Source organism: Talpa occidentalis, unplaced genomic scaffold (assembly GCF_014898055.3).
Source record: "Talpa occidentalis isolate TD23 unplaced genomic scaffold, MPIMG_talOcc4v2.1 talOcc4.11, whole genome shotgun sequence".
In the NCBI taxonomy this organism is placed as follows: domain Eukaryota; kingdom Metazoa; phylum Chordata; class Mammalia; order Eulipotyphla; family Talpidae; genus Talpa; species Talpa occidentalis.
In genome coordinates this window covers 48,821,716-48,843,308 of record NW_023601104.1, presented here as the reverse complement: position 1 = coordinate 48,843,308, position 21,593 = coordinate 48,821,716, and the positions used below count along the sequence as shown (strand labels likewise).

Sequence of the window (21,593 nt, the reverse complement as noted above, 5' to 3'; positions counted from 1 at the left end):
ACAATTATTAAATATCTACATTTTCCAGGAAAATTACGTTCTACAAAGTTTCCAATGAGGTCCTGGTATTTAGGAGTTCCTTAAATAGACATTAAAATAAATAGTGACATTTAAAAACAGGTAAATACACTGAAAAATTATAAAGAAAGAAGATCAATACTACAGGCAGAATAAAGTTACAATAACCCTTGCAAGATCACAAGGCTGTTTTGAAAAACAATAACAAAATTAGGAAGTTCTGGGTTAGATGACAGAAGCTGATAAAACCCAACCTTCAATTCCAGCATGAATAGAAAAAAATAAATGGGTAATCTACTGCTTTTCTTCTTCTTTGTTAGTTGGGGAAGAAATGCCTGCCTAACAGGAAAATCATGGGAAAAGTAAAGATTAGTAAAATAACAAAAAGAATATTCCCTACCCATTGCCTCCCACTGAATGAACTTTTGACATATCAGCAAACTCTTCTTTCCTCTTGCTGCTGCTGGTGTACTGCTCGCTATACAGCTTGAGGGACATCTGTTCAACAGCATCTCTTTGTGCTTCCAGGTAGCATAGTTGAACCTCAGCCTGGAGAGAGAAAAAAAGAGGAATTGCTGTTTTAATCCAGAAGGAATGCATTTCAAGTGAGGTGTAACAACTCAAAGAATGGGAATTGTTCACATCATTATACCCTTCCTTTTTGGGTTGGATTTAATGGGATCAGCTGGGCATATTACAAATTATATTTTAGATCTGAATCTTATAAGTTCCTTCTTAAAATATGACCTGAATAAATGAACTCTCAGAAGACTCAGTAAATATCACAAAATATCCCTGAGATCATAACACTGTATGATGAGACTTTACATAAAAATTCTGTGAAATTCCTTAATAATATTCTTCCTCCTATTGCCACATATGTAACATTTATTTTTTAAAGATCCCCTTCCAACCCATATATTTGCATGGACACATATTCTGAATGCTTCTCATTATCGTCCCTGAGGAGAATAAAAAAGCCTAGCACTAATTCTAATACCTCCTCAATAGTGACAGCAGGCTGCCTTTATTACATTTTTTGGCTTTATATTATTATCCTAATAATTTTAAAATAGAGGGTATAGTGATTTTGCTTACATGTAGGCTTTGAATTGTTCAATCTTTCCTAATTACTTGGGGCTCATTGTGGTAAAGAAGAGGTAGTAAGTTCACCATGCTGTTTTCTATCAATCCAAGGTCAAAAGAATGCTGAATAATATTTGGCATGGAAATGAATTGAATAGATGCTTTATTTATTGCAGCTGTTGTGATTCCGTGGCTTTAGGGTTCCCTGGAAGACCAGATGAGATCAGGAATGAAATCTCTTCAGTGGCATGCTTACCATGGTAAAGGGGAGGGGGCAATGTTGACTTCATGTGCACTTTGGACCAAAGGAACTCTTATTTCTTTTGGCACAGATCACTAAGTCCAAGCACATTCATTAATATTTCTGATAAGGCTTAAAACTGCTACTTCTTTATGACTTAATTACATATTCGCCTAAGAAAAATAGTTCTGGGTCAGCTGTTGGATAGTTGCCAGAATTCTGCAACATGTAAGAAAAGCTGAGTCAGATATGACCTTCTACTCTCTGTGTCCAGAGCCAAACAAGGCCTTTTGCCTACTCTCTAGTTTTACAGATTCCACTATAGAGAAAAAGAAAGTGTTTTTTAAAAAAAACCAAAGTGGCAGCTGCTTAAAAAGGGCAAATCAGGACTTTGTAAAGGAAATAGTAACTTATGAAATGTAAAATCTCAAGTCATTCTAGGGTTCCCATGCTGTTGCTTTCCACAAGCAGCTAATTGTGAATGATCTAGATTGCTAAGAAATAACTTTCAAAAATGCTAAATTACTATATTCATATAATTGAGGTTTCAAAAATCAGTTAAAAAATACAGTCTATGTATTGGTTTATGAGAACTTTTCTTGCCTAATTTAATTGACTTAAGTAAGAATAGACTCAACTGAAAAATAAAAAGATAAAACAATGAATTGCCTATTCATCAACACAAAACAAACAACAAGAATAAACACTATAAACAAAGGACAATGTTACACTGAGTATATCCTATTTGGGGAGAAGGTATGCAGCTGGTGGGAAGGCACAAAAGAAATGCAAGCTCTAGACTTACTTAGCATATTTATTAATGATGTGAACAAGGAGGTGGGGTGCATACTAATGGCATCATAGAAGAGACCCAATCAAGAGGTTAGTAAATATCATACAATTTTAGAAATAATAATTACTGACCTTAGAATTTTTTTTTAATGGGGGTGGAGAGGTAGCATAAAACTGACTATTGGGAGTTAATGACTAAAAAAAAAAAAAAAAAGAAAGAAAGAAAAAAGAATTTATCTTTCAAAAAGAGCATGTGATATTCTTAGGTGGTTAAATATGAGATAACTATGAGATATTGAACAATAATTAAAGAACTTAAAAACAATACTCTTCCCATATACCACCCATACATATAGTCCTCTTTTGGTCAAAACTATAGGAATTATAAGATTATTCCACTGGAAACTTCATTAGACTAATGCATCTGTACCATTAGGTGCCAAGGGGCATATTTGTTTCTTAGAGATTCCTATTAGTTTTAACTATTCTAAGGTGACAAACTAGACTACTGCTTATTCTGAATAATGATCTTACAAATGTGGGACACTGGTCATAAAAAGGATCACTTAAGGGCCTCCCTGGTGGTGCAAGGGGTTAAGATGCAACCCATGAAGCTATCTGCAGCCACCACAAGTTCAATCCCTGGCCAGGGAGCTACCCACATGGTGCAGCAGACCTCTCCTGACTCGCCCACTGCTCCCCTCAGCAATGTATTTCAGTCAATCTGCCTGTTCTGTTCCCCACTCTGTCTATTGTGAATCCTCTCACCTCCTGCACCTCTGGCCTGTACCCCAGTTCTTGTATGCATAAATAAATAAAACTTTTTTAAAAAAGGATCACTTAATGTGGTTGACTTAGTGTGGATTCATCATTACTACAAAAAAATAACTGGGCTTCATCCCTTTGAGGTTCTAGGCCATTTCTGCGTATGAAGAGAAACACTTCTCACATTATAGGACACATGGAAAGGGGTTCATAGAACAAGACAGAGACATTCAAAAAAAGTCAACTTAAGAAAATGACTAAAATGTTTTAATTTTTATTGCACAGTATCAAATAGGCATTTGACATAGCAAATGAACAAACAAGATGAATTAGACAGTCCAGGTCTTTCTATCCATTTCTATTTCTAACTCTGCTTTCAGTGATTCCTTCCTACACATGGTGATAAAAATAGAATCAAAGTAGTTCCTTCTGTTAAGGCTGAATGACTTTGCCAGTTTAAAATCTCTCTGCAGAATGTCTTAACTTTTTCTCACAATGTATCTCAGTCCGAAGATACATTTTTAGAAGAAAAATTTGAAGAAAATACAATTCTTAAAATAGTAGCAACACTGAATCTTTGATTTAAAGAATTTTATTTATTATCATCTATAATAATAGTGGATAGTTTTAAAGTATTTTATTTTACAAATGCAAACTTAGCCTGCTTAAATAATATTATAGATGTATAAACAATAGGATTTAACAATTTACTTATTAAGAAAAATAAAAAGGAACTATAGTCAATGACAAATCGACCTTTTACTGAATGGTTGCTGAGAAGCCTGGGGTGCCAGCAATGGGAGTTGGAGTATACAAAGAACTATATGTGTAAATGGAACAAATAAGTTGGATTTGAGACTTTAGTTCTGAGGTACCAAGAATGATATATCCAGCAATAAGTGGAAATATTAGGACTAAAGTATAAATCTAGAGTAATTGTTAACATTAGCAGATGAAATGAGGCTGCCACTAAGAGAGTATATGATGAGAAGAGACGAAGGATCAGTTCTTACTCTAGTCTTGGCCTATATTGCCCCTTGGCTCACCTAATGCAATAGACTCTCAATTGCTCTTCCTACCATATTCTCTACCATTCCCAAATCTGTTTCATAGGTAGTTCAGTGATTGATCTTTTTGAATTACAGCTGAGATCACTGGTGACTGTTGTTTCCAAGCTTAATTCTGAACCTCTTTATTCATTCCTTTTTCTAGGGCTTTCAATGCCAACTGTACGGCAATAGCTCCCAATCCCCTTCCTCTGATCTCTACACTCTATCTAATCAACCACTTGATAATGCTACTTAGATTCACTTAAGGTGTACATGTTCAAAACAACTCTCCATTTTCATCATCACTACATCTCCCAAAACTTTTAGTAATGAGGCCTTTCTTTGTAAACAGATGGCACCATCTGTTGCTCAGGTTAGAAACCTAAAAGTGATCCTTAACTCCTCCTCTTCTTCATTTTAAACAGCCAATGACTCCCTACATTCTGTTGATCCCTCCTCCAAAGTTTCTCTCCAGTCTGTCTCCAATCTGCATTCCTGCCATCCTGATCTAAGCCTTTATCCTCTTCCCCCCTGCAAGAGGGCAATTATCTTCTAATCTGTATCTCCCTTCACCCAATTCCTGTCCCTCAAAATCCCTTCCCTTATAGTGACCAGAGAGGCGTTAATAAAACAGAAATTGGTTTCATACTATGTTCAAAGCTGAAAAACAAACTTTTTTATGGCTCATGAGATTTTGTTTCTCCCTACCTCAAACTTCATTTCCTACAAGTCTCTCTTTTGACAACCATGCCCCTGTCTTCCTTTCCTTCTTTCACTGCTTTTAACAGTTTAGTTCTTTTAATAGTTCTTTCCTATTTCAGGACATTTTACCATATTTTCTTCTAAATCTGGAACATCTCTTGCTAATCTCTTCTCATCCTCAGATAACTACTCTCACAGCAGTAGCGACTCACAAAGGCCTCCCTGACCACTCTATCAAAAGTAGATTTTCACTGTTTTGAAACAGCGCTATTTTTTTTCACAGCACATACCACTATTTTAAAATCTTGTATTTGCTGGCTTGTACTTTTTCTGTCTCTCTCTCTCTCTCTAGATTCCAAGCCCCATATAGAAACTGGGTCTGTCTGTCTACTTTGCCAATTTAAATTCCTAACACCTTGGCAGTATCTGAAACATGGTAGGGCTGAGTAAATAATTGTTCAATGAGTGAATTTTACATTCATACTTCCATCCATTTATTACTCATATTGAGTCTTCATCAAGTGTCAAGAACTACATCAGAGTCTGTGGGGATAAAGAAGAATAAAATACAATGTCTATACGGCGCAGTATAGAAAAGAACCATACCAGCAGCTAAGTACAATTGTGGCAGGTGAAATGATTGTGGTGGAGGATGGGAATACAAACTAATTGCCTAAAGGTCAGGACTGGGCAATAAAAGCTTGATGAAGGTGGCATTTGAAGCAGATTTGGGAGTATGGATATGACTTTGTCAGGTGTAGAAGCAAATAGATAACGGGCTCCGAGCTGTGATTGGATATGGAAGTGATCCAACAACATGCCAACATAAATGTCATTGTTTCTGCATGGCCTTAATCTTTCTCCATTTCTCTCTTCCTGTCAAGGCAAGGTAGTCATTTAATGCTTATAAAACTCTTACCTCTAATGTGCTTTGAAATAATTCTGATGTGCTACATTGAAAAAGGAATCAACAGTTTCCACTGAGTCAGAAGTCCCAAAGAATGGTAATGTCTAAGAGAATCTAGTAACTCCTATTTCTAGTAAACTTTTAACTTAATGCATGTGTCCCTCCAAATTCATACATTGAAACCCTAACATACAATGTGATAACTTTATTTAGAGATGATCTTTAAGGAGGTAATTATGGTTAAGTCAAGTCACAATGGTGGAGCACTAACCTCACAGGACTAGTGTCCTTATAAGAAAATGACGAGATAGCAAACAAAGAAAAGGCCATGTCCAGACACAGCAAGAAGGTAATCTTTTACAAGCAAAGGAGAAAGGTCTTACTAGTAACCAAATCTTGATCTGGGACTTCCAGTCTCCAAAAGTGTGAGAAATAAATTTCTCACAAATTTATTTAAAAAAATAAATTTGTTTAAGCCATACAGTCTGTGGCATTTTGTTATTATTGCCCTAGCAGACTAATATATATAATAAAGTCAGGAATACTGCCTTCTCATCTGTGGCTTATTATAATTGCTTTGCTAGTTAGCAATAGTAGCATGTTTCCCACCTTTATTTTGTATGCAACTAGGGCTCAACTCACTAGAGATATTCCTCTTCAAATTTAGACTGCAGATTAATAACTTAATCAGAACACAAGACACTGTGTTCTGAAATATTTTATTTAAATTTGACTTGGTATGTTGTGACCCAAATTCAATGGTATTTTTGGCCTGAGTACTCAATCATCTACTTCCCTCTGACATTGTTTTTAATAACAAAAAGCCCAGGATAATTTGGGGGATGGGGAGAATTTCAGTCATTCTAACATTCTTTAAGGACTGAACACATAATCACTTATAGAGATATGCCTTATCCTTGCCATAAAAAACACTAATTTAACTAAGACCTATCAATTAATTCATTATCATTGCATGACCCAATATTCTCTATTGGGTTAAGTACACTGCAAATGTGTTACCATTAATTTTATTCTTTCTTAACTTATGCCATTGTGGGTCTACCTGTCCACTTGAACTGTACTTTATAGCTTCCTAGTACATCTACCCATCTACTTGCATTTGGGTCCATATCATCTGTCTTCCCTCCAGTTAGTGTGGAAACTATCCATATTTCCATCAAAGTCCAATCCCTTCCACTGGTGCACCAGACATTCTCTTACTATGCAAAAATGATCCCCTCTACCGTGCCCACTGCTCCCATCAGCAGTATACTTCGTCAGTCTGCCTGTTCTGTTCCCCACTCTGGTGAATTCTCTCACCCTCCCGCACTTCTGACTGTACCCAGTGCTTGTATAAATAAATAAATCTTTAAAAATAAATAAATAAATAAAATGTAAGAAATAAAAAAAAGATCCCCTCTACAGCAAATTGTCTTTCTCTTTTACATCAAGTTTTCCTCCCTACTGTATTATTCTCATTAGCACCTTAACCAAAAGAATGCTGTTGGCTTTCCCATATAAAGGAAAAAAAGAAAATAATATCCCTATAGACCAATTGACACTAATCTATCCTCTGGTGAAAGCCCTATTCACTGTCTCTCCATCACAGTAAAATTGCTTTTACATGCATTATCTTACTATGTCCAGTTCCTCTTCTATTTTTGTCTCAAACCCATTCCCATGCCAGAGATTCGTCCTCAATCTTCAACCTATCCCAAGCTACTTCTGCAGAGCTGGTAGGCCCACTCTAGGCGAATTTGCTCTTGTTTGCACCATAGTTCAGTCCCTTACGTCCCTTAGGTCTTTGCCGAAATGACATCTTCTCATTCAGATCTCCTCTGATCTTCTACTTAAAAGTCCAACTTACATCCCCCAGCACTCCTATACATTCATGTATCTATATGTAGATATATATAAATATGTATATATAATGCCATATATTGCCAAAATATGTTATATATTTTATATTTTCCAAGCAGACTGGAAGCCCAATTAGGATAAGGACTTTTATCTTATGTGCTCATTGCTGTACCCCCAGCACCCAACACAGCACTGTACGTAATACTCTATATAAATTGATTGAACAAATTTTTCTAAGTCTGAAGATCTGAAATGGTTTAAATATACAAAGAAGTAAAATAGTTTGAAGGTTATATCCTCAGCTTGATTTTTCAATTGTTGGCTTCATTCTCCCTTAGAATGAGACTTTTTCTTTAATGAAAAAAAGTTATTGCTTACTCTTCTCTAGAAAAGAAATAATTTTCAATTCAAGAATCATTTGGTAACATTTTATTCAGCTAACACAGTGATCTTATATGTCACACATTATATTAGAAAATAACCACAACAGTTACAAACATATAGAATGAAAATTTCAACTATTGTCTTGATGTGGTATTATTTACAATTCATTTCAAAAGGAAGTTTTAAGTCTTCTGCATAGGAACTTGTTTTACCTTAATAAAATTCGCTTTCCCCATTTAAAAAAAAAAAAAGTCTCATTTGACACTCTAGAAAGACAACAATGCCATAGATTGTATTTGGAAGATCTACACTAACTGAGGAAGACCATGGGGATCCTGCTATCATGTATAGAGAGGTTTGTGGGAATATACTTTTTCTGAAAATAGTTTTGTCATTTGGAAATATTTTCCCACTTTTATAACGTATATATATATATATATGCATATATATAGTATCTTTAAGCACATGCCTTTTTTCTTCTTCCCTATATAAATATTTACTATACCTCCCCTCTCTCCTTCCCACAGTATTCCTCTCATGCAAATGACCCACAGTGCTTCCTTTTTCTGGAAACACCTTCAGGTCTCAACCTCCCAGAGGCCCTAACAAGGACTTCCAGGATTGATTAGAATCTACACTTGGAAATCTCCATGCTTTTGTTTGGCAGAGCACCCCATACTCACTCCAGGATTTAAAGTTGTCACTTTTACAATGTTTTTTGTAAAAGAACCTGGTTATTTTGTTAATTTTTGTTTTTATCATCATTGTTGGTAGTTCATAAGCTCCTGAAATAACTTCTCTTTTGGTGAGAATTCAAAGTGCATTTCCTTTGTCCAGAAATGAACTCTCTAGAGACATTTATTCACATATCCGTCCATATCCGTGATCAGCTACAATCTAGCTAAATACAAATAACATTTGGCATTACAACAGATGAGAAACTCACAATGTTCTTGTATCCTGTAGGCACATGGCTGAGCAACGTAGGAAAGCTTCCTTCTATAGAATCAGAGTAGGGAGTCAAAGGTGTAAGGAGGAATGTATTTCTTTGGAATAAACTTGACTAAGGGCTTTCATTTATTCATTTGACAGATAGATCTGCAGTGCTCCTTATGTATAAGACTTTGTGCAATATAAAATCTAGGTTAGACAGAGTGCCTGCCCTCAGGGAACATAAATATGAATTACAGGAAAATTATACTAAATAAGAGGAGCTAAAATATTCGTTCAAGGATAAGACCAATATTATACTTCAGAGAATTTGCCAAGGAAACAATAAGTTTATTACAAGGTTGCTTTTAACCAATAGGTAAGAGTTATAAAAAGATTTAAAAATATATTTCCTATTGCTAAATTAAACACGTATCAAAAATTTAACAAGGCTCTCAAAGGTATTTCATTGTTGTACTTAACAAAGACTACTAGTTATATACTAATCTTTGCACATTAAGATACAAAACCTTTATGATCATATTAGCAGTTCTAGAAACATAGCCTTAGGTTCTCAAAGTTTATTTATATTCATATTCATGGATAACTGAGTCAGGACTATGAAAGATAACTGATTTAAGTAAAAAATATAATTATATCTTAAAAAGGTCATCTTTATTTCTATCAGCTTGATGCTATTTACAAACTATTAAAACACTCACTATAATGTTTAAGAAATTCAATTTTAAAGCTATATCCTTAATGATATTTCTGAAAGGCAAAGCATTTAAACAAAGCAGAGAAATGAACACAAATGCTATTTTCATTATTTCTTCTGCATTTGTTTGTATGTAAAGAAAAATGTCCTCTTTCAATTTAATGTTGGATAAGATCTTTATTAAAAACAACAACAACTACCACACCTCCACCTAAGAAACATAAAGAACAAATATATCACACAATTGCATTTGTGGAGAGCTTCATCCACCACCTCTCTCCTCCTCTTTGTAATGCAAGTAGTTAAAGTCATTAAAAATTCAGCATTTTATGTCATGAGCTAGGGTGGGAAAGGAGCGTGATTACACTGTGTGGACTGGAGGGGATGATTAGAATTTCGATGTTTCTCCATTACTGCTTCCTTAGCAAATCTCTGCACAATGACACAGGCATCAAGTCTGTGTTTATATTCCATGGCTGTGTCCTTATTCCCATCTTCCAAATTCAACTACAGCAAATCCTTATTTACTTTCTGGCAGAAACTAAAAATTAAAGATGTATAATGTGAAGATACAATCTTAGCTTCTCTTGCCCTGCAGGACTGGCAGTTCTTTCCTAAGTACAATTATGCTGGCAAATGCTGCTATTAAGTATGAGTATGATGTGCACTCCAGTTCCTTTGAAATTCTATAAAATAGTTGTCCTTAGATGGGGATAGAAAGGAAGGAATGAAGCAGGAACAACAAGAATTACTTTACATACTAATAATAACAATTTAGTTATCAAAACAGAACTGAACAAGTGTGCCTTTATACTATTCTTTAAAAAATTTAGCCTCCTAGGGTTCTAATAATCAGGGCCTATGGTTCAGGAATGCACGGTAGCACTCAGCTCAGTGCCTATATCCTCATTTCAAAGAGAATCATTCAAACCGACATCCACCCTGTCAAGAATCTCAACTTTGAGCTGCTAATGTAGAATAAAAATCAATATAAATTTTGATCATATGATGAATATTTACTTCTTTCTTTAGTGTTTGGGGATTCAGAACTGAAAAGTGCTGAATCAAGTCATTTTATTTTTTTGTGTTTGTGCCAACACCAATTTACTACCCTCCAGAAAGTTCCTGAACAAGATGTCTCAGGTGGCATGCATGTTGGTTTTTCCTGTCAATCATAACAGTATGTCAGTAGGGAACCATAATCATTTCCCTTTCATACTCTTAGTGTTCCAAAAAAGAATATTTTGATTACTTCCCTGGAAAAGGTAAACTTTCTAATTTAGACACACTATTGTACGCCTGGGTGTCTGTTGTTTTTGGCATTCAGCTGAGCCTAAATTGATACGATCTATTAAAAGTTACACTTTATCTTAGGCTCCAAGGGTCATGCACAATAAATAGAGTTTACAAATGGGTTTCTCTACAACCAACATTCAATATCACCACCAAGACAAAGAGCTTTTTTATAGAAGCTGCCATCTTTCTACATGCATTTTTTGAAAAAATAAATGAAAATATCAATTGACTGTTCTAAGCAGCAAAAGGACTTTACATAAAAATGGTCTTTACATTTTTATAATATGTAAAAATAAATTAACTACAGTTAAATAACTTTTAAAACTAGGCAATTAAAAATGTGATTCCAGAATAAGGCTAATCATATAAGTGAAGGAGCACACCACCATTTTTATTATGCTACTTTAATATACATAACAAAAGCTTATCATTCTTACAAAATGATTCCAAGTTATTTTTTAAGAACGGTCTTTCCCAATTTAAAAACAACTAAACTAATTGTAAGCACCAAAAGGTAAGCTAGTCTCATTTTAAAAAATCACACATATGACATAGTGGCAGAAGATTCAATATTAAGAAGACTTTTTTTTTTTGGTTCCTTATAAATTTAAATAAAAGTGGCAGCAACTGCCTTTTCCAAAGAGGATATAGCCCTGGACAATCACTGGATATTATGTAGACAGATGATGTGCACTCCAGTTCCTTTGAAATTCTATAAAATAGTTGTCCTTAGATGGGGATAGAAAGGAAGGAATGAAGCAGGAACAACAAGAATTACTTTACATACTAATAATAACAATTTAGTTATCAAAACAGAACTGAACAAGTGTGCCTTTATACTATTCTTTAAAAAATTTAGCCTCCTAGGGTTCTAATAATCAGGGCCTATGGTTCAGGAATGCACGGTAGCACTCAGCTCAGTGCCTATATCCTCATTTCAAAGAGAATCATTCAAACCGACATCCACCCTGTCAAGAATCTCAACTTTGAGCTGCTAATGTAGAATAAAAATCAATATAAATTTTGATCATATGATGAATATTTACTTCTTTCTTTAGTGTTTGGGGATTCAGAACTGAAAAGTGCTGAATCAAGTCATTTTATTTTTTTGTGTTTGTGCCAACACCAATTTACTACCCTCCAGAAAGTTCCTGAACAAGATGTCTCAGGTGGCATGCATGTTGGTTTTTCCTGTCAATCATAACAGTATGTCAGTAGGGAACCATAATCATTTCCCTTTCATACTCTTAGTGTTCCAAAAAAGAATATTTTGATTACTTCCCTGGAAAAGGTAAACTTTCTAATTTAGACACACTATTGTACGCCTGGGTGTCTGTTGTTTTTGGCATTCAGCTGAGCCTAAATTGATACGATCTATTAAAAGTTACACTTTATCTTAGGCTCCAAGGGTCATGCACAATAAATAGAGTTTACAAATGGGTTTCTCTACAACCAACATTCAATATCACCACCAAGACAAAGAGCTTTTTATAGAAGCTGCCATCTTTCTACATGCATTTTTTGAAAAAATAACATGAAAATATCAATTGACTGTTCTAAGCAGCAAAAGGACTTTACATAAAAATGGTCTTTACATTTTTATAATATGTAAAAATAAATTAACTACAGTTAAATAACTTTTAAAACTAGGCAATTAAAAATGTGATTCCAGAATAAGGCTAATCATATAAGTGAAGGAGCACACCACCATTTTTATTATGCTACTTTAATATACATAACAAAAGCTTATCATTCTTACAAAATGATTCCATAGTTATTTTTTAAGAACGGTCTTTCCCAATTTAAAAACAACTAAACTAATTGTAAGCACCAAAAGGTAAGCTAGTCTCATTTTAAAAAATCACACATATGACATAGTGGCAGAAGATTCAATATTAAGAAGACTTTTTTTTTTTGGTTCCTTATAAATTAAATAAAAGTGGCAGCAACTGCCTTTTCCAAAGATGATATAGCCCTGGACAATCACTGGATATTATGTAGACAGATGTTTTAAATAAAATAAGTATTTAGATTGCTAGATACCTCGGTAGATATGAAGGCAATTATAGGATGTCTTTGTTAAATTACATTTTTCATTTTTGTGAGGGGGGAAAAAAGAATTGTCCTGGAAACAGTACCGACAGGAAATGATCCTATATCTAAAACAGCTGGAGACTGTAACTAATATAAATTTACTTGAAAATAAAAATGCTGTGTGCCTCTGGAGACAAGCAGTAACATGCCATAAAAACAGATGATAATATAAGAGTATTTAAAAGGAGGAAAAATACATTTTATCAAGATATTACACTGGATATGATCCACTGATAAATAAAAAAATATTTGAAGATGAAGAAAATAAAGAAAATCATGAGTCATTTTAAAACTTATAAAACCATATTTGTGGGAATATCAGTCTTTCTCTAAGAAAAACACTTTGCTGTTCAATATCCTAGTGATTAATCAATTACTAAAGCCATAATAATAATGCAAAGGAAAATAATTGTAAAATTCTCATGGAAGCAGCAGATGCTTCCTATGAGTAAAGTAAGTGCCCCAAATATTAGATAAGAATATTCCAGTAAATCTCAAACCCATGTGTAATGAATATTCTCCCCCAAAAAAGAAAGTAAAAACCCCTACACTCTGTCCACATCACAATCCCATTCTTGTTAGCTGGTACATTAGGGAGACTATGTAATACACCAATGCATATCAAATATTCATAAATATTAACATCCTAACATGGTACCCATCTCATTTCATTAATTTCACTATTCTTCATCTAAAGACCAAAATGGAATAATCTACAAGAATATTTTAGGGCCTCCCCTGGAGGCGCAGTGGTTGAGCGCTGGGCTGCAAAGCTGCCCACAGCCTCTGCAGCACCAGTTCGATCCCCGGCCGCCGGCAAGGGTCCCACATGGCGCGCAGACCTCTCCTGCAGCGTCCGCTGCTCCCCTCAGCAGTGTACTTCGGTCCTTCTGCCTGCTCTGTTCCCCGCTCTGGCTCTGGTGAATCCTCTCACCCTCCCGTGATTCTGACTGTACCCAGTGCTTGTATAAATAAATAAATCTTAAAAAAAAAAGAATATTTTAAGAAAGACTATTAGTGGATATCTATTTTCATAGCAGGGGTGAAGATAACCTGGAAAAGCACTCCCAAGTCTTGGGTGTCCATCTTCTCATCTATGTCAAAGACTCGTCCTACCCTTGTTCCATTCTAGGTGTCTAGGAATAAGACATGGAGACATCATGTGAAGCCAGGATTTCTTATGGGCCTCTAATTTTACCACCAGGGAAGATGTCTGTCTGCCTGTCTCCTTCTCTCTCTCCCTCTCTCTTTCGCTCTGTCTCACACACACACACACACACACACACACACACACACACACACACAACTGCAGCATTAGTTCCCATACATATCTTTATAACTACAAAAATTGATTATCACTGCTACTTAGAATTTATGAATTGGCTTGTTGTTTAGCTTTTCCTGAAAATGTTCAAGCTCATTTCCAACTAGCTCATTAATATATCTGGAAGAGACTGGAAAAAAATACAAATACACATTTTTTTCCCTTCTTCAATGGCAGGATTCCTATCAGGCATAATGTTGTTCTAACTAAGGGATAGGTTAAAAAAATTATTTCTTCCTGCTTTTGCCTCACTTTTGCTTACCTCAATTATATATTTTTCAGCTGTGAAGCTGTCTGCAGCCTCTGCAGCACAGGTTTGATCCCAGGCCGGCCAGCGAGAATCCCACATGGCAAGGAAGACCTCTCCTGTCTCGCCCACTGCTCCCCTCAGCGGTGTATTTCAGTCAGTCTACCTGTGCGTTCCCTGCTCTATCTCTGGTGAATCCTCTCACCATCCCGCACATCTGGCCTATACCCTGCCTCTTGTATGCAAGAATAAATAAATCTTAAAAAAAAAAAGAAATAGGGTTACTATGAATGAAAGTATGTTTTTTAAAAATTAAATAAAAAGATGCCTATACATCACTCTGTCCAAAGCAAATTTCAACAAAGGTTGCTCCACTGTTATTCTACATTTCCCCCTTATTGATCACACAATGATAAGTATTAGACACCATGCTTGAAATTTTTTTTAAAGATTTATTTATTTATTTATATAAGCACTGGGTACAGTCAGAAGCGCAGGAGGGTGAGAGAATCCACCAGAGCCAGAGGGGAGAGCAGAGCAGGCAGACTGATGAAGTACACTGCTGAGGGGAGCAGTGGGCGGCAGGAGAGGTCTGCACACCATGTGGAACCCTTGCCCGGTGGCCAGGGATCGAACTGGTGCTGCGGGCAGCTTTGTAACCCAGCGCTCAACCGCTGCGCCAGGGGAGAGGCCCATGCTTGAAATTTTTTTAAAGCAAAGATCTAACCTCAGCCTCAACCAGTGGTTACAAACATCTGTCTACTTGGGTACCAGCCATCAGTGGTCTGCTTTCTCTGTCTTTGCTGTCCAGAATGCCTTCAGAGCTGCTCTCAGCCCACACACTGCTGTGACACTGGGCTTTTTCCTATTGCTAAATGATCCTAGCCACTTCCCACCTGGCACACATAGTTCCCTTGGCTGAGAATATTCCTTCTTTCTTCTTTACATGCTATCATCTCCTAACCTTTAGGTCTCAGTTTAAATTTTGCCTCCTTTCTTAGCCATCGTATCTAGATTGGTATCTCCTGCTATTGTTCCTCTCTCAGGTCTTATTTAATTTCTTCCTAACACTTACTATGTCTTACAATTATATTTTTTTGGCTGAATGATTTTTTTTTTCTATTATGCTTGATTTTTCTGATCCCGATCCCACTGAAATGTACATTTCAGAAAGCAAGAACCTCATTGCTTGTTTATAACTCTATTTCCACTGCCCAGAAAATTGTGAGTTGAATGAATTAATGAATGAGTTGTTGAGTGAAGGCTTATAAATGATGTCAGTAGGAGGCTCGAAGGACAGGTAATGTCCTTGAAAAAAGCAGAGACTTTTGGTCAATGCTAAAAACACTTTACATTCCTAGTTTAAGAGGTATGATATGAATGATGACATTCAAAAGACCCCCTAAATTGTGGATGGATAAATATCCTTAAAAGAGGTGCTATCACTAAAGCCTCAAAGACCCTTTTAGTTTAAGAAGTAGATGGGAATTCTCTAAAAATTGCACACAAGAAAATCCATGGAAGCTATTAAGCATCTATGTTACACATTTTAATTCAAAGTGATGATGTTTAATTTTAGCAGCTTTCTTTAGAACTTTAACCCTGGAGATAAAAGATCCACTTTAGCTAAGACATGGGGAGAAGATTACATTCCAGGCCAGAGTAGAAAGCAGAATTCTCAGAGTTATAGTAGGAAAGAATGGTTATGCAACCTATTACAGTTACGATAGAAAAGTACAAATCACAGGGCCTCCCTGGTGGCACAGCGGTTGAGGGCTGGGTTGCGAAGCTGCCTGCAGCCTCTGCAGTGCCAGTTCAATCCCCGGCCGCTGGACGAGGGTCCCACATGGCGCGCAGACTTCTCCTGCTGCCCGCTGCTCCCCTCAGCAGTGTACTTCGTCAGTCTGCCTGTTCTGCTCCCCGCTCTGGTGAATTCTCTCACCCTCCCGCACTTCTGACTGTACCCAGTGCTTGTATAAATAAATAAATAAAATCTTAAAAAAAAAAAAAGTACAAATCACAAGAAACCAAGGAAAAATAAAAATATTTAGTAAATTGTCAAACTCCCTAGTATGAACTCACAGAGATTCCAAACCCATCTAACTAGGTTGTTAATTACCAAAGGGACTAGGAGTGGAGTAATTTATATCTTTAATTACCAAATATTTTTTCTTGAATTCACTTGTTTCACTTAGGATGTAAGTCTGAGATATTTCATGTCCTTAAACAGTTGGTCTGTTGATGACTGTCAAAATAAAGGTACCAATTATAATGTAATTATGCTTGCAGGTATTACTAGGGCTGCTATTCTTCACAGAATAACTTCATACCTTATAAATACTTCATATGTTTACATTATTATAGTTATATGTAAATATAAATACTTATAAAGTATGTGTTTAGACTTTATGAATAGCTTTATACCCAATGATTTTAGAGTTCTTGTTTAGACTTAATTTACAACATCTACTATAGGCTTTAAGAGTTATACGTTGCAATTCTTTTTTTAAAAGATGTATTTTATTTATTTATGCAAACAAGAACTGGGGTATAGGCCAGAAGTGTGGGGGGGTGAGAGGATTTACCAGACACTGAGTAGAGAGCAGAACAGGCGGATCTACTGAAATACACTGCTGAGGGGAACAGCAGGCAAGGCAGGAGAGGTCTGCTGTGCCATATGGGTTAGCTCCCTGGCCAGGGATCAAACTCAGGCCTCAGTAGCTGGTGATAGTTTGATAGCACTGAGACTTTAACCCCTGCACCACCAGGGAGGCCCCCCTTCCTTGCAATTCTTGATGTGACAGAGCTTATCTCATTTTTTTATATAATATACTAAATTAAGTTGAGAAACTAGATAACAAAAGTTGTGAGAAGTACATTAAAAGTAAGAGTGGGCCTTCCCAGTAGCACAGCTTGAGTGCTGGGCTGCGAAGCTGCCCGCAACCTCTGCAGCACCGGTCCCACATGGTACGCAGATCTCTCCTGCCGCCCACTGCTCCTCTCAGCAGTGTACTTCGTCATTCTGCCTGTTCTGCTCTCTGCTCTGGCTCTGGTAAATTCTCTCACCCTCCCCACTTCTGATTGCACCCAATGCTTGTATAAATAAATAAATAAATCTTTAAAAGTAAGAGTAAGTAACCTCAAAGTAAGAGCATAAGAAGTCTCATATCAGTTTGAGCTCCTAGGCTTTGAGTTTTCAGTGGTATTTTGATTGTTCAAGTCATTTTGCTTTTCCACCGTAGCATGCATAATTGACCGTGTAATTAACATCTGAAAGCATAACTCTATCAAGACTTGGAGATGGAACCAAGAAGGAAGGAATTCTGTTTTGGAGAAGGCTATCTGGGCTGCATGGAATTTCTCATTGTTATGGACAATTGAGCCACTCCTTATTGTGAAGAGATATTAAAACCCTTGATGATCTGCTATTACCTGTGAGACACAAATCGCAGCAGTAACCAGTGCTCTTGTATTTGATTCATTATACACACTACAGGCCAGTTTGTTCAACATCCAACCTACCAGTAGTATGATCATTTCTCTTTACAATGGCCCACATGAGAAAAATCGCTCTATGAATTTTCCTATAGCACATTGTTAGTCACATCATTGTTCTTACTTGAAAAATCAAACAATAACAACAAAGAACAAAAGTCTTTTGGTTGCCATTTCTTTAGAATAAAATTCAAAATGTTTGCATAACACTTAAATACCACTCACAAGTTGGACCTCAACCCACTTCCCCTCTATTTTCTGTACCTTCCCTTACTGACAAATAGTAAACCACATTTATATTGACATCAGGCTGTAACATGGGGCTTTTAGGTACACAGATTTTCTGCCTCTGCTTCCCTAGCTGTCCTCCATTTCTGCAACTCCAACATTCCACACGTTATTTCAGGTTCAATTACTCCCATCTCAACTGAATTTCCCACATACATGATCTGCCCCTCTATTACAAAACAGGTATCTCTTTCCATTTTATAGAGTCATGACTCCTCTATCCTAACATATTTTAATCTCCCCAAGAACAGGATCTAAACCAGACTTAATTTAACATCACAGGTTCCTGACACATAGCAGATATTCAATAATACTCACTAAATGAATGAATGTTTTAAATAAATGGTGTGGACCACTTGTTTCCATGAAAGAAGAGCAAAAGGTATCATTTTTAAAGTCTTTAAAATGTCTGGAGGTGGAAAAGAACAAAGCGAGCCTGGGATATCTGTGCTAGAAAGCAAAAAAGCATTCCTTGAGTAATGGGGATATGTCAAAAGGACAAAGGAGCCATCATGAATAAGCACCCTTAGGGGAAATTTGGGACAAGTTAAACAGCGAAAAGAACCACTATAATTTACTGAAGCTTGTTAAATAAATAAAATTAATCTATCTATAATTATACTCAAAAGAGAGAAAGAAAAAAAGTGTTACTGCTAAAGGTGACTATTATATTAACTCCTTATCCTAAAAATTGGTAAGTAAAGAGGGAAAATGAGGCACTTCACTTGATTTTTTAAGAAGGAAATGTAGTTCATCTGAAGTTGATAAGAGGAAGCATTATAGGGGGAAAAGCCATTTTCAAAAGTGGAAGAAATGATAGGATTAGAAAACCACCAATTTATAACCCCTAAAGAAATTATTGATTCCATTAAGAATCATCAATGGATTCTAAAACCACTAAGCAAACCTTTGATAGGAACTGAATATTCAAATGATGCCAAAGCACTGTCTCTCAAAGTGCCAGCTAATTAAAAGAGAAATCTTGTCTCCATGAAAAAGGTATTTGACTGTCACTTTAGCATTACAAATGGTTAACAACAGCTTTAGGATTCACCCCCAACAGCAAGGAAAACAAAAAAGAAATAAACAACAAATTACATCAAACTTAAAAGCTTCTGCACACTGAAAGAAAATGATACCTGAAATGAAGACACCATACTGAATGGGAGAAAATATTTGCACACCATACATCTAACAATGGACTGATATCAAGGATAATACAAAAAACTCATAACTCAAGAAAAAGAAAACAAATAACACAATCAAAAAGCGGGCAGAAGAACTAAACAGACATTTCTCCCAAGAAGATATGCAAATTGCAAACAGGCACATGAAAAAAATATTCATCATCATATCATCAGGGAAATGGAAATCAAGACCACACTGAGATACTATCTCACACCTGTGAGAATGACCCATATAGAAAAGACCAAAACAACAGGTGATGATGAACATATGTAGGAAAAGGAATACTCCTCCACTGCTGGTGGAAATATAAACTGGTCCAGTCTTTATGGAAAGTAATAAGGATGTGTCACAAAACATTAAAAATGGGTCTGCCATATTACCCAGTAACTCCAGTAATGGGTCTTCCATATTACCCAGTAACTCCACTCCTCAGCATCTACCAGAAAATTTAAACACTATTTGAAAGGAAATTTGCACTCCCATGTTTATTGCAGCACTATTTACAATAGTTAAATTATGAAACAACATAAATGCCCCCAAAAAGATGGATGGATAAAGAAGATGTGGTAGAGGGCCTCCCCAGTGGCACAAAGGGTTAAGACACAGCCTATGAAGCTTTTCACAGCCACTGCAACACGAGTTCGATCCCTGGCCAGGGAGCTACCCACATGGTGCAGCAGACCTCTCCTGTCTTGCCCACTGCTCCCCTCAGCAGTGTATTTCAGTCAGTCTGCCTGTTCTGTTCCCCACTCTGTCTCTGGTGAATCCTCTCACTCCCCACACACCTCTGGTCTGTACCCCAGTTCTTGTATGCATAAATAATCTTTTTTTTAAAAAAAGAAGATGTGGTATAAATACATAATGGAATATTATTCAGCAATCATAGAGTATAATCTCATATCATTTACAGCAGCATAGAGGATGGAGCTGGAAGAGATAATGTGAAGTAAAATAGGCCAGGAAAAAAATAAATGCTGATGGTGTCACTAAAATGTGGAATACAGAGAAACCAAACTAAGGGTTAGAACATGACAAGTCTGAAAGCTGACCTTTGAAAGCTGACTACAGAACTGAAGCATCCAGAGGGTGAGGTGGTGGGGGAAGCGTAAGAAAGAGGAAAGGAAGCATAATGGACTATGATAGTGGACTATGTATGGGTGATTTGATTGGAGGGTGCATACAGTAGCAATACCTGATGGGAGTATCCTAGTATTTCCTAAATTAAAAATAAACAGTAGACAGCCTGACACAAAGTGCCACATGACACACACACCACAAAAATATTTTATCTGAATCCAAGCAAGCCTATATATTTATAGTTTATAATAAATACTAGAGGGGAAAAGTTAGAAGACTATGAAGAGACAATCAGACAAATCTAGAATATAAAACATTTCACAGGATGATTCACTTATTTCCTCAAATTGGTATTTAAATACCACTGGGACTTCAGTTTGAGTGGGGTTTTGAGACAAAAAGGAATGTGTTAGAATAAAAGACGACAGTGAGGAACAAAGTCATTTTATACTAACATTAAATGCACTGCTGTCTTCAATACGTTACTTCACAGCTTGAGAACCAGACCTATGAGAACTATATTTAAAAAAAAATAAACATCTTGCTTTTAATCAGAATTCCATACCCAAAATGAAACTAACCACTGTTTAATTAGACATTAAAGAAGAACCGTAAATTTCATATTTATATAATTAGGTGTTCATTTTTATAGTTCCATCCCAAATAATCAATTCCCCTAGCAAGCAAGTTTTGCTGTAGTTCTATTACTTGAACTAGTATGCAGGATGTGGTAATCCTGGGTTCACTGTTTCTCATGTGCATCAACTCACTATTCATTCACTTAAATCATCATTGAGAATAATGTTCTGCTTGATCAGGAATCACTTGCTAACAGGATACTGATACTTTTTTTGAAATAAAATACATTCATATTTATATGGATTTTGTGATTTCCATACATTTTCTCATTTGATGCCTTTTAACAGCTTGTGGTATACTAAGATAAATCAAGTATTATTATACCCACTGACCAGATTAAAAGTCAAAGATCAAATAAATAAGGTTTTCCCAAGTCACAAAGCTAATGAGAGAAGACTCCAAAAAACTATAGCTTCAAGTCCAGTGCTTCTTCTTAACCATCCCAAGTATCCTCTCTAGCTGCAGTCCTGTAGCCACTATTCCCAAGCCCTTG

At 36.1% G+C, this 21,593-nt stretch overlaps 1 protein-coding gene across 5 annotated transcripts in view; it reads right to left on the bottom strand.

Moving 5' to 3' along the window:
- AKAP6 (A-kinase anchoring protein 6) overlaps positions 1-21,593 on the bottom strand; it is a 529,429-nt gene that overhangs the window by 127,170 nt on the left and 380,666 nt on the right. For all 5 annotated transcript variants that reach the window (XM_054689765.1, XM_054689756.1, XM_054689754.1 and 2 more), the window contains one exon: positions 419-567. In XM_054689765.1, the coding sequence (XP_054545740.1) occupies positions 419-567 (149 nt within the window). The remainder of the gene's footprint in view (positions 1-418; positions 568-21,593) is intronic.